At 39.0% G+C, this 14,875-nt stretch overlaps 1 protein-coding gene across 1 annotated transcript in view; it reads right to left on the reverse strand.

The window, feature by feature from the left end:
• The window catches only part of SPAG1 (sperm associated antigen 1), a 39,738-nt gene extending 25,855 nt beyond the window's left edge, over positions 1-13,883 (reverse strand). The window contains exons 1-6 of the mRNA XM_010083162.1: positions 13,744-13,883; positions 13,047-13,206; positions 12,560-12,685; positions 8,558-8,724; positions 5,633-5,751; positions 5,066-5,171 (exon numbers count right to left, since the gene is read on the reverse strand). Of these exons, the coding sequence (XP_010081464.1) occupies positions 5,066-5,171; positions 5,633-5,751; positions 8,558-8,724; positions 12,560-12,685; positions 13,047-13,206; positions 13,744-13,883 (818 nt within the window). The remainder of the gene's footprint in view (positions 1-5,065; positions 5,172-5,632; positions 5,752-8,557; positions 8,725-12,559; positions 12,686-13,046; positions 13,207-13,743) is intronic.
• Between the last annotated feature and the right edge of the window lie 992 nt (positions 13,884-14,875).

Raw genomic sequence — 14,875 nt, forward strand, 5'->3', positions numbered from 1 at the left:
GGAGCACAGCCCCAATCACTAGCCTAGGATTTGACCTTAGGTTTAGGACTGAGACCCAAATTGGCCAATAGTCTATTCCATATCATGCACATCATGCCCAGTATATAGATGCAGATCTGTCCAGAAGTACTCTCTTTTTTCCCAGGTTAGCTCTCTGGGTGGTCTCTTGCTTTGGGTTGTCTCCCTCTGGGTCGCCCCTCTCTCAGGGTCATCTCGGTCTCTTGGACACTTGGGCTCTTAGCTCCATTCTGGGTGTACAGTTTCAGGACTCTCCCTGCTCCAGGATCATTAGCCGGGAATGGGCTGAGCCTTGGTCATTGGGTGGTGAGCAATATCACCGTGTATCACTCATTTGTACATTTGTATATATTATTATCATTATTATTTTCAATGTTATTGTAGTTTAGTTACAAAATTGTTCATCGCAACCCACAAGTCTCTTTTCCCTTCACCTCTTTAATGCTCTTCCCCTATCCCCATGGAGGGGGGAGGGTAAGCGAGTGGCTGTGTGGTGTTTGACTACCAGACAGGGTCAAAACTATGACATGGATGAATCATCCAGGTCACTGTCTGGCTGCCTAGCTGGTATTGTAGGCAGGGCTTTAGCTTCTATAACAACAGAATCATCTCTGAGGAGTAAGGACAGCTGGGATCCAAATGACAAAGTGGCTGTAGCAACCACAAGATAGCAGAGTTTAAAATTCTGAGGTGAAGGTGAGGAAGGTGAACACCAGAATTATAGCCCTGGGCTTCAGAAGGCAAGATTTTGGCCTGTTCAGGAATCTGCTTGGCAGGATTACAGGGAGAATGCCCTGTAGGGCAAAGGGGGCCAGGAGAACTGGTTGATCTTCAAGGACAGCTGCCTCAAAGCACATCAGTGGTCCTTTCCAACATGCAGGAAGTCAAGCAAGCACAGAAGAAGGGGTGAACAGAGAACTCTCAACTGAGCTGAAACACAGAAATTAAATACAGAGCAGATGGCAGTGGTGATGGGCTTCCAAAGAGGAATACAGAGACACTGGCTAAGTGCAAGTGATGGAATTAAGAAAGCAAAACTCAGCTGAAGTTGAAACTAGAAAAGGGATGTTAGGAGCAACAAGAAAAGTTTTCTGGTTTTTGGTTTTGTTGGGTGTTTTGTTTGTTGTTGGGTTTTGGGTTTTTTTGGGGTTTTTGTTTGTTTGTTTGTTTTTTAAAAAAAAGGTCTATCAGCAGCAAAACAAAGATTAAGGAAACTGTGGGCCCACTGGTCAATGCAGCAGAGGACCTAGTGACAAAGGATATGGAAAAGTTTTAGGTACTCAGTGGCTTCTTTGCCTGAGTCTTCAATGGTAAGCTTTGCTCTCAGGCTTCCCAGGTCCCTGATTCTAGAGGCAGATACTGTAGGACTGACGCAGTACCCACAACAGCAGAAGATAAGGTGATAAGACAACAGATGGAGTACTTGTGTTCAGTCTGGGGCTCTCCTGTACACAAAACGCGCCAACAGACTGGAGTGAGTCCAGCACGCCACCAGGATAGTTAAGGGGCTGCAATACTTATGAGGAGAGTCTGAGATAACTAGGTTTGTTCAGCCCAAAGTGAAGGCTCAGGGGAGATCATGTAGCTGTTTTCAGTTAATGGGAATGTATGGAGAAGACAAAGCCACGTCCTTCTCCGAAGTGCACACTAATAGGAGAAAAAGCAACAGAACAGACCCAAGTTGCAAAAAGGGAATTTCTGATGACGTTTTAGGAAGAAAATTTACTGTAAGGGTAGTTTAACACTGCAACAGGCTGCCCAGAGAGGTTGTGAAATTTCCATCACTGGAGATATTCAAAACTTAATTGAATAGAGCCCTGAGCAATCTGAACTAACTTGGCCCTGCTTTGAGAGGCAGTTTACCAAAAATATCATTCAGAGGTCACTTCCAACCTGAATTATTCTGTTATTCTCCAGTATAATTGAAATGACTAAGCAGAGTGATTTCAGTAGAGGTATGCAGAAAAATAGGCAAGGGACCTGATGAGATGCACCCATGGGTCCTGAGGGAATGGGTGGATGAAGTTGCTAAGCCACTATCCATCACACTGGAGAAGTCGTGCCAGTCAGGTGAAGTTCCCACTGACTGGAAAAGGGGAAACATAAGCCCCCCATTTTTTAAAACAGGGAAAAAAGGAATACCTGGGGAAGTACAAGCCAGTCAGTCTCACCTCTGTGCCCAACAAGATCAGGGAGCAGATCCTCCTGGAGATTCTGCTGAGGCCCATTGGCTTCACCAAGTGCAAATCATGCCTGACAAATCTGGTGGCCTTCTAGGACGGGGTTACAGCGTTGGTGGATAAGGGAAGAGCAACTGACATAATCTACCTGGACCTGTGGAAAGCCTTTGACACTCTCCCACATGACATCCTTGTCTCTTAAGTTGGAGACACGTGGATTTGACAGAAGGACCACTCAGTGGATACAGAACTGGCTGGATGGTCACAACCAAAGAGTTGCAGTCAATGGCTTGGTGTCCAAGTGGAGACGAGTGACGAGTGGGATTCCACAGGGGTTGGTATCAGGACCAGTGTTGTTTAACATCTTTGTTGGAGACAAGGCGCCCTCAGCAAGTCTGCTGATAACACTGAGCTGTATGATGTGGTCGACATGCTGGAGGGAAGGGATGCCATCTAGAGGGACCTGGACAGATGGGCCCGTGAAAACTTAATGAAGTTCAACAAGACCAAGTGCAAGGTCCTGCACATGGATCAGGGCAATCCCAAACACAAACACAGGCTGGGAGGAGAATGGATAGAGAGAAGCCCTGAGGAAAAGGACCTGGGGGTTCTGGTCAATGAAAAGCTGAATGTGAGCCAGCAATGCACACTTGCAGCCCAGAAAGCCAGCCATATCCTGGGCTGCATCAAAGGAAGCATGACCAGCAGGTCGAGGGAGGGGATTCTCCCCTCTACTCCACTCTCGTGAGATTCCACCTGGAGTACTGTGTCCAGCTCTGGAGTCCTCAGAACAAGAAAGACATGGACCTGTTGGACCGAGTCCAAAGGAGGGCCGTGAAGATGGTCAGAGGGCTTGAGGCACCTCAAGGACAGGCTGAGAGAGTTGGGGTTGTTTAGCCCAGAGGAGAGAAGACTCCAGGGGGACCTTAGAGCAGCCTTCCAGTCCTTAAAGGGGGCTACAGGAGAGATGGGGAGGGACTTTTTACAAGGGCATGTAGTAACAGGATGAGGGGTAATGGTTTTAAGCTGAAAGACAGCAGATTTAGACTAGATATTAGGAAGAAATTATTTACTGTGAGCGTGGTGAGGCAGTGGCCCAGGTTGCCCAGAGAAGCTGTGGATGCCCCATCCCTGGAGGGGGTCAAGGCCAGGCTGGATGAGGCTTTGAGCAACCTGGGCTAGTGGGAAGTGTCCCTGCCCATGGCAGGGGGGTTGGAACTGGATGATCTTTAAGGTCCCTTCCAACCCAAACCATTCTGTGATTCTATTAGAAAAGTGCCCAGTTACAACAGTATGCAGTGTCAATATCATACATCTCAGAAGGTATGAAATACCCCATGGGGGGTCAAATATGGACAGACTCTCCATTAGGAAGGATTCTGCCCATCCTTATTAATTTATACCTTATTTATGCTCCAAAAGCAGAGATTTTTACTTATTTTTCTATTATGGATTTGTATTTTATTTATTGCATATGAAATACTGTGATGGATGTTTTTTATATTTATGTTCATGTATTTAAAAAAACCAAGATGTTAAGGCTGCAACAAGAAAAAAACACACTTCAAATGCCTCAAACATCCTGTGCACTATGAATATCAAAACCTTTGGGCACATATATACATCAGCAATCTCTACGTAAATTTTCCTAAGCCGTTCTACAAAACCCTGCCTCCTTCGGTGACAGTATGAATGGTGCTTCCCAAACATACATCTGTTCAATGTTTATTTTAATTGCTGTTGCACGAAATTTATTCTTACTCATTATTTTCTCCACACTTGCCTGTACTGACCACAGGCATATTAACTTCATCATGAACTTTTTTCAAGGATATCTAACTATAATATCACAGCCCACGAATTAACACATCTCACAGCAGTGCCATATCATTACCCTCAGTTTACACTGGTAATTAATACACCAGGATTCCCACATGATCTCAATTTCTAAGTGACAACTTCGACATTTCTGGGACTTTGTGGTTTTTTAAAGTCCTTATCATTTCAAAGCACAGAGTTAAACACAAAATTGAGTTTCCTTTAATGTTAGTTTAATGTGCAAGCATCAGCACTTTTGCAAGTAAGACCTCTAGTGTCTCAAGATGGGTAATCTGCAAATGAGAAACAAATGTTGGTCTCATGTGAAAATCCTAGTTTGTATAAATGACATAATGTTTGAACACTGTAAAAAGGGTAGAGAAAAAAATCTATTTCTCCCGAGGCACCGTTCAAATACCTTAACCGAAACACTATCCCTCTCTTCCTGTTGTGCTCAGTTCCATTCACCTTGAACTTTTCTACTTTTGAAACAAATACAACAGAGGTCCTATACCAAAAACCTCTACCTATATAAATAAAGCCGAAGTCTGAGTGTAGTCCACTGTGCAATAAAAAAAGGCAAGCAACCTGTAAGAGTCTCCTTTCTTTCAATCCAGTTTTATATACCTTTTTTCTGGACTGCTACTCATTACATACAGTGTTATGATAAAGCTGCACACAATGATTTTTCTTTCTGCTAAGAAGAGGTCATTAAATCAATTTTACTTATTAATAATTGAGACAATCCTACTGATACTGCTTATCCTTTTATTTTTGTAAACTAGCCCTTAAATCTCAATGGTTTTTAAAAATCTGAAGAAGTTTGTGACACCTGCAGATTGCATCCCATTGCTATCCACTTCTCTTCCTGGTAAATATAAATTAATACCAGGATGCAACATGCTTTAAGTATTCTGTCAAATCTTTTTGCCCTTTTGAAAATAATCCTATTGTCACTAGTTGCTTCAGTAAGAAGTTGTTTTAATTACATTGCTCTAAAAATAATATTTGCAAGTATTAAATAAAAGAACACAACACTATTTACTCACCGAGTGTAATAAGTCACTGCTTCCACATAATCACCAATGGCAAAGGCTTCATTGCCCTTTTCTTTTTCACGAGTAGCAATAAAAATCTTCTCTTTCTTTGTCATGCCTATAAAAAAAATTTATACATAACAACAACTAACAACTTGCACAGATACAATCAAAACACTGTCAGCTAAAATATGAACATGGCTTACTAAAAGACAAATTTGTTTTTTATTTTCTATAATAAACCCCCAGATTTTTCTGACAGGCACACAATTCAGAACACAAGATGAAAGCAGTTGGCTAACCTCTACCACTGGTTTACAATGGCAGAAGTATACTTTACTTCTTTACCTAGCGCTCTCAACCTAAACACAACATAAATATTTTAACTGATTATTAACACCAAGACTAGATTTTTTTCAAATATGGCTTCATATTGACCTCCTAACAACTTTTAGCATCTCTAGGGGCTGAAAAATAGATAAAGACACTTTTAACTCTATCATATGCTTCTTCAATTTGTATTGACATTCTACAACATAGTAGAACAATTAAAGAAAAAATATGTTTCTGAGTCATTACCAGTTGTGTCTATTTTCTTTTCAATTATAGGTGGACTTGGCTTACAAAAGAATCTTGCTTTTGAGTTATTTTCTTTACATCCTTCATCAATTTTAGAACACTCCTCTTCCGCATCAAACCTTAAATTAATAAAAGCCAACAAATTCAATAATGCTGCATAGCAAGACTCCTCTACTAACAGAAAGGCATACTATATTTCCATTATAAACCAAAGGAAATGAGAGATAAAGGCTGTGCTCAATTATCCAGGACTAGTAAGGAAAAAGATGTTTAGTCTTATCTCCTTTCCTTGTATTGGGGCTTTTTCTCTGTGTGTGTACTTCTCAGGCTTATATATTACCTTCCCCTCTTCCTCCTCCCTTCTGGTTAAAATCAAACAAACCCAACCAAGAAAAAGTCTCTCTCCCCTCATCACCCTCTGCCCAAAAAAGACAGGTAAAATTTAAGAAACAGTATCATCAGGCTCAACCCCAGCCCTATCAAACATCTCTATTAAACCCTTGCCAAAATACCCAAGAAACAGCTTCAAAGTAATTAATACTGTAAATGTGAGAGAGATTTCAAAATAGTCTCAGATGCTTCCAAGGCTATTCTGAAGCAGGTTTTGAACACAGTATTTAGGAATTTATATCAAATAAATATTGCTGCCATAGTCCTATAAAACAAATACAGTAATAACCAATTCCTACACTATCTGGAAATGCTACACTCACTGTCTTTCTGTTTAGGACTTAATGAAAAAATAGCCTTTGCTTTCCACAATAATCTTGACAATATGAATAATTTCTAGCTGAAATAGAGACACAATTCTGAAAATTTATCCAATTCAAAACCTTATCAGGTAAGACTAATTGTTCTCCATTTTGATCCTGATCTTTTGCTAGCTTACTTTTACCTTTTTGCTATAAGTTAACCACATTTCAAAGTAAGTGTTTTTAAAATATGAAGTGAAACATTTTGTTCAGATAGTGTAAACAATTATTTGAAGGTTTTGAAATTATCCTCAAAATGTTCTGAAAACACGATATGCTTCAAAGATGAAAACTTCTTTCAAACAACTTCAGTATGCTCGTATAATCCAAATAAATACATTATATGGGAAAATTCACAAACTGTAGTATTATCAGCACGCTAAAGCACTTAAAGATCGAGTACATAAAACTAAACAAAATCCCTAACTTTAAATGATACAGAGGAAAGAGGGATGAAAGAATAAATTGTCGCATGAGTTATTTTGATAACCTGTTTTGTTTGTCCACATTTGAGCAGGAAGGCCCCAATTTCTGAAACATACATGCATGAAAATAACTGATATGCATAACTGTTTGGAAGAACAGCATCTTATGCATACAGGGTTTTTGCAGGGGTTTTGGGGTAGAGTGAGACATTAAGAGTTTCATTACCCCCAAGTCTCTAGATTTAACTTCCCATCTACTGCACTGGAAACTTGTGTCTCCTCTCTCTAATTCTACAGCATCTTATTCCAGATTTCAGGAGCTAGAGAGAAGCTGCTACCATGCAAAACAGAGAAGTACGTGCATTTCCCCCTCTGTGTTCAACAATTTGGGGGCATTAATCTGTCACATCGCTTGGGAGGGTAATATGCCACCGTTACATGATGCAGAGTGTGTCTTTTATCAGGACTCCATGCACTCCAGGAATAGTCAGTTACTGTCTAAACCTCTGAATATGTGTAACTGAATCTGAGCAAACTGATGCACCTGCCTCAAGATCATTCTTTGAGGTCAGTGGGGCTCAGTGAAGGAATATGGATTCATCAGTTTTGTTTTTAATTTAGAATTGCAGCTTTATATACACAGAAGATCAAATGTATAAGCCCATGTTAAATAACCTTAGAAGTGCTTTCAAAAAACTGATAAATTAAGCTAATTGTAATTCCTTGGTTTTACATACCTCCATAGATTTTATATCTTAGATGTTGAAAGGAAAAATGAAATATGAAACAAAATCACTTTTTATTTTTCTACTAACTTGCTGTATTTCATGCAGCTTGTACAGACCTATAGACTAGCTTGTTCTCAGCTGTTAGCAACATGAAGCATCATTTGCATTTTAACAGCACATTTATTTTGAAAAACCTGTTTCACCGAAGTGTTACAATTTCCTGAAATGCTGACCTCAATACTTTGTTTCTGGAAAATACTCTGAAAAACAACCACCATGTTCCATTATTAAACAAATAAATAAGAATTAATAAAATCTTAAATATAAAGGATTTAACATACTTGTCCCATTCACTGTAATCCCGTGGTATGTTTTTCTTGTTTCTTTGTTTGTTTTGTGACTTTTTGTTCTGAAAGAGAAACAGCCAGCCTGTAAGACAGTTTTCTAAACTGTAAATTCACAGCTTTTTTTTTTGTTTCTGCAGTACATGTTCCTAGTAACTAACGCGATTCATGACTAATCTCAGCATAGACTTGAAAACTTGATTTGTCTTAATTCTTAAATGCTTAAAGCAAATTTTCATGTCTCTCACATATCGTTGTAATCTGAGGAGCTCTTCAGTGTCACACCTTCTCTCCACTGCCCTGTTACACGTCAGAGGCACTGACTGAAACTTGCAGAAACTGCTCTTCCTAATTAGTATCTTGCGCTGGCAACTTCTAAAGCATCCTTTCAGCACAGCAAGGGAGAACTCAGTCTTGGGGAAACCTAGCTTTGTGATGAGGTGTTTGACACTGAGATTCAATCAGTAACCTGGTTCTAGGCTTACCATTCCCAAGAGAATGCAATGTACAGGTTTTGACAGTCCCTGGAACCCTCGCAACAAACTTAGAAATGCTGGACTGCAAAATAGTGTCTGGACTTCTTTTGACTGTTTCACACTCCACTCAAGCTAATTCTCAAGATTATTTACACTCATTCTAGCTTTTAAACAAGCTCCATCATTGAGTTTTACCTTACCTAAAATCTAACCCTAGGACCTTCCTGCAACAATCAGTCCCAATAACAGATTCAACTGACTTGTATCGCACCCCATCTGCTACAGCAATGGAACCTATTTCCATCGCAGGCACCTTTGGCATCTCTTCTGCCTCTGTCATGAGACTGTATTTCTGGTATGTCCCTCCCTGCTTGTTGACTTAAACAACACTTCATAGCAAGGTGTGGTTCCAAACAGGTATTCCACAGTGGAACAGCCAGTTCAAAATATTCCCATCTACTCTGTCCTGGCAGTTCAGCCCTCCTCTTACCTTGCAATCCATCATTCCCTGAGTTAGACCAATGTAATTGTTTGTTGAGTTGCAGATTTACAATTACCTGGGTTCGGACAAACCACTGATAGAAATTGTAGTACAATCCCTAAATATCTGTACCAGTTCAACTGAGCATGCGATAAACTGGACCAAAGAAACAAGCAGCAAGTTCTTAAACTAGCTTTACCAGTGGTGACACTGTAACAAGGAACTACTTCTGCAGTTGGATGTAAACACCTCAATTTACATAATGCAAACCTGATTCTTCCTGTAAACACTTCTGACTATCTATACTGTTAGGTTACACAAACTTTTATAGTATATAGCTTCAGAAGTACTCTTAATGTTCTCAGTCTTTCAAGAAGTTAGCCCACAAATACATTTAGTGATCAGCATGTGTTTGGAGGAGGTAACTCCTACATACAGCTTCCTGAAACATGAGTTATCATTATGTGTGCATCCCCGTGCATATTACAAACTTACTAATTTAATAAGTATCAAATCTTTTTTTTCAAACCAGAATTGCTTAAGTGAGCACAAAACAGTGAAACTCTCAGAAGAAAACTCATAAGGTGTTTACACTGATGCAACTTTAGGGAGAGAACTACAGCCATGTCCTTTTAGGGAAAAGGCAGAAGTGTTGACTCAAAAATGTACAATTTTTAAAATTCTAGGTCTTACATTCTTGGGACCATTGTAACCAAGTTGCAGCTCCAGCAGAGTCAGGAATTTCTCAATCAGTAATATTTCAGAGCATCTCATCCAAGAGGCTTGGATGAAAAATGTACGTTTGTGTGCTGTGGAACTAAAAAAAATAAAAATAGAATCTGTGCCCTTGTCAGTTTTCTTGCCAGAACTGACAATGCATGGATCCCACAGGGTCTGAAGCCCAGAGAACAATTTCTGGACCAAAGATCAAAGCACAGACTGGCCTCCACACAGGTGACACAGAATTTGGCCTTGGTTCTCCTCTGGCCCTGTGTGATGGCCTAGCACATTACTATCCTATGTCAGCTAACCAGTATTCTTTTTTGTTCAGAGTATCCAAAATAATATGAAGGCTATATAGATACCATCACAGTGGATTTTTAGAACATAAAACTTGTAATGTGTGTTGCATGCCCTGGACTGTAGCATGAGGAGGTACCTGAGGACAGAAATCTTTCTGGAATGGTATTAGGAAACTGTGTTTGGCAAAGCAACCCAAGTCTGCTGAAATCCCCTCAATGCAGTCTTTTGGAAGCATCTTTAAACCCATGCTTTAGTTCTGTCCTGGAAAAAGTGAGGCAGCAAAAATAATAATTAAGCAACGTGGCCAGTTAAGAACAGAAAAACTCAAGCTGTCTCTCTAGTTCCCTCTTATTTTGCAGTATTAACATAACCTCGAAGTCCTGGGCAGTGTGAAAGAAAAACAGGGGTGTAAACCAGAAACTTCCATTTGTGTTTTATTACACTCTTTTTCTATCCATTTTTGGAAAATCTTCCCCATGAATTCATACCAATAAGAAGAAAACACAATATAGAGTTAAAAGCTATTAGTGAATTGAAAGTACCTACATTTAGTATCAGAAAGAAAATGTGGTTACAGACACAAGATGCTTCCATTTACCAAACTTGCACTCATTGGTGCAATGCACTGTTTTAGGGTCAGTAAGTATTTCCGGATTTGGCTTCGCTGAAGATACTAAACTTTTTATGCATCAGATCAGATAACAGTCTCCAATGAAATAACAACATAAAATTATGGAAGGGTTTGTGGATTTCTTTCTAGCAGAGAGGAGAAATTTATCATGACAACTTTATACTTAATACCACATTACAAAATTCTGTGATGCCAGTGTAAAAAATATCCTGATTAGCAAAACATGTTTAAAAATCGTAAGATTACACATAGCTTTATCAACAAGAAAGAAAAGAAATAAAAACTGATTAAATATATTAATCAGGTTTTTTTATATATTTCATATTACAGGTATAAATTTAGTGCATACTATAGAAACAGCTTCTTTTTCTTCAGTAGTGATCTCCTAGTGGTATTACTGCTTTGCTACATAAAAAGACCGAATTCTAAAACTCGGTTTCAAGCCTCTCTTTCTTCTCCCAGGACAGGTTACAATTACTTCAGAGGCTGTCTGCTTGGACAAAAGGATACCACAGATAAGGCACAAAGCTGTACCTCGGTTTCCGGGGTAACAATGCTAACACCTAAACCTTGTAGGGAGAAAAAGCAATAAGAACTTGACCTGAAGACTGTTGCATGGCTTAAAGTAGGAAAAAAAAAACATCAGAATAAATATTTTGTCTTTGAATGGAGAACACATCTTCTTTACTAAAACTGTACATCCTAGATTTCAAGCCACTTTCCACCATTTTATGCTTCTATTCTAATCTGGATCACTGAGTTCACATGATATTTTATTTACCATTTTCTGTTCTAGTAAACACTTACACAGGACATAAATCAAGAGTAAAGCTCCAGTGACATTCTTCATTCAGCAAAATAGGATAGTCAAGAGGAACACACATTGCAAAATGTGAAAGAGGACAGATTAATGAAAAACAAAACAAAAGCACTCCTTAGTCTCAATACTAACCACTTATAAAGCATTACACTGGAATTCCCAGCCTCTTTGTATACCACATAATGGAGAGTGCCTAGTTATCCCAGATGTCTTGGTCTGATGTCTAAGTACCAGCTGACAATAAGAAATAGTTTCTGACAACACAGGAACACAAATCAGGCATTTACTAATAAATAATTATTCCAATAAAATGTGTCAAATTAACAATTAATAAGAAATATCACGACCTGTAAGAATCCTTTCGTAACATTTCTCACTTCCAAACTTCCAAAAAGAAAAATCCGTCAGTGAATTTGTTCTAACAGTGTCACAGAACTCCAAGTAAAATAGTGGGAATCAGAGTGAAGCCATCCATGACAACATCTGACAATTCAAAAAAATCCCATCCCACACCTACTTTTCTGCAAATCCCTCCAATAGCACTTCATTTAGTATTAGTAAGAAAAGCTGGTCACAGACAAAACAGATTTCAGGCAGACAAATAAATGGAAAAAAAACCCCAAAAACAAACTACACCAAAACAGGAGGAAACCAATACCTAGGAAGAAATGTAAATGTTTATTCTGTAGATCTAAAGATTTGTTAACTAAGCTTTAAGGCTAGAGCTAGAATACCAACTCAAGGTACAAAATAAGGGAAATCAAAGGCTATACACCAGTACAACCCAATATAAAAGTGGCTATAGGGTGAAAAATTTGGTGCAGAGGGTCCAACATCAACACTGTATGTGTTTCAGGGTATTTATGTTGGAGCAGCTCCTGCCCGGTCTCATGGAACAAAAGCCTACTGGCAGATGGAGAAAAAGCTCATGGCATAATTTCATCCAGAAAGAACCTAGTTCATACACTTAAACCCCTCTTTCAAATGTGAATCAAAGAACATAAAAGGGTGTTTAAGATTTGCTCCAAAAGTTAATTCTTTATCAGAATTAAAACAAGACACATGCTAGTACTAAGAAGGCACTTCTGTTTAAGCATTGGTCTCTTGCAAGGAACTTAAAGATTTTTACTTTCTGGTTAACAAAATAAATTGAGGAAGAAAGGCTCAATGACGAGAAGTTTGTACATATAAAATTGCCCGACTTTAGAAAGACATATAATTAACATACATTAGAAAACTGGAGATACCTGATTAGCAGGAAGACAGCTGCTGGAACAACGAATAGGAGGCAAGTTGTCTTGTCTTTCATGCAGTGCGTCCGTTCTCAGGAATTGTGGTTTATTATAGTCTTCATTCATTTCTGTCACCCAGCTCTGAAAATAAATAAACTATATATCTGTACCTTAAAGCAGTAGAGCACATATACTTCCTAGTCTACAATGACCCTAACAACTATCCTTATAATGCACTGCTCTTAATGGGGAAAAGTAATTAAGACAAAAAGCAATCATGCTTCTTTGAATAAAAAGTAATCTACAAAAAATCTGTAGAGTTAAAATGAGCATTGAAGATTCAGTGTCATTAAGGCAAGAAAATAATAAAAAGCCCCAACATAATCCTTTGATCATTTCCTCATTTAATCAAATAATTACGTTCTACTTGGGCACTAGGAGAGGAAGCTCGATACACCAAAGTGATTATATTACTGACCATTATAAATTAGTTATACTGTACCATCAGTTCACTGTTAATTGTTTCCCATTCTTCAGCTGTGAAATCAGAAGCTGTGGCTGCAGGCTTATCTTTTCTCAGAGCTCTGCTCCTTGGATCTAAATGCTCAATACGCTTTTCACAAAATGATGTAAGTTCAGGATAACATCCCTCTTCACCAGACCTATATAACACCAAGATATAAAAGTTATGAAAAAGAACTAAACTGCACTGCGTCCTTCATATTTCTCTGCATGTATAGTCTCTGTGTAGTGACTGTGGGGGACATTTTTCCTATTACAACTGAATTCTAGTATCACCCAATAACATTTTGATCAGAAAATTCCAGTGAGTTAACCTTCAACCACTTTCCAATGGACACATTCACAGTTCAACATTATCATCACGGTGCTCATAAAACAGGTATATCATCTGAAATTACCACAGTCAGGCAAGATGGCTTCATAACAGAACCAAAATCCAGCAGCAGCATTTGAGAAAAACCTGGAATTGAGTTACTCACACCTTCTGGATGGTTAAAACAGGACTTGGATTTCATTTGGACACTTTTAACATTATTAATTTAACTTTGTATTTTAATTTCTAAATTAGGAAGTCACAAAGAGGTTCAAGAGAAATAGAGTATTTAGGTACAGGTTCCTTTGAATTTTACAGAGCAAGAACAGAATTAGCAATGAAGTTATGAAAACATAATGTTTACCTTAAGACCCTTAGAATCTTTTCCAGGTGTTTAACGTCGGTGCATTTTTCAATGAACCTGTAGTCCAGATGACCAATAGGTATTTGATATGTTTTAGTGGTTCCTTGGTCCAGCAAAAATGGTACTGACTCATCACCCATGACTGAATATTAAAAGGAAAAAAAAATGTAGTGATTCTGTATGCACTTAGTTATATTTTGAAGCAATGCTAATTTAGGGAATAACCCTGCTTATGCTGCAAAGTACTACTCTGTTACACAAGCAGACGTATTGCCACAAAAGAATAATCTCAGATTTGAAGACCTGATCACATATACTGTTCTTGACAGAGGTCTTCTGACAGGAGTATGGTTATATACGAGATATGTTTTGGAAAAAGAATATGTACAACGCTACTGCTTCTGCAAGGAAGAACAAGTCAGAAAGACTGCTTAAAGAAAAATTGCCAATTTTTGCCTACCACATTCTCTGTTTTTCCTTAAACACAATATGGTATTACCTATTTTTACCAAGTGTGGAGGAGATGAAAGAGGAGATGGTGCAGGACCCTCTATTTTTTTCCCGAGGGAAGATGTTAACCAACTCAGTGTATCTAGTGGAATTATAATTTATGCCTTCCCTGTGGCCAAAACAAATCCAATTGTTTGTCTTTCCTCGCTAACTGCATTTTCTGGGCCTTTGATTATACTACTGTACTAATCTGAACCTTTTCCAATGAGTCTGTAACTGATAAAGTGAGGTGTCAAATGGACACTTCCTGCCTCCCTGTACCTTTGATTTGCTAATCTGCATATTTTTTCTTTTGATTCCAAGCTCTACGGAGCAGAAATTATTAATAATAACTGGTCATAACCAGGTACTGCATAAAGACAGGATTCTGCCCCAATTCAGTTTCTGTACAGGAAAAAAAACAACATGCATGCAGAGACAAATACAGGGAATAATTAGGAGTAAAAAGCAAGAGAGACACTCATCACAAAACTGCAACATTTTCTCCTGCGTCACGGGGAATAAAACCGCTCGTTTCCCCGAGTGCCCAGAGCCGCTCTCAGCAACGCGGCAACCAGGCGGCCTCGGCTGCCCGGGGGCACGGCCCCGCGGCTCCTCTCCTCCGGGCGGCTGCGGGCCCGAG

This window comes from Pterocles gutturalis, unplaced genomic scaffold (genome assembly GCF_000699245.1).
Source record: "Pterocles gutturalis isolate BGI_N339 unplaced genomic scaffold, ASM69924v1 scaffold21100, whole genome shotgun sequence".
Taxonomy (NCBI): domain Eukaryota; kingdom Metazoa; phylum Chordata; class Aves; order Pterocliformes; family Pteroclidae; genus Pterocles; species Pterocles gutturalis.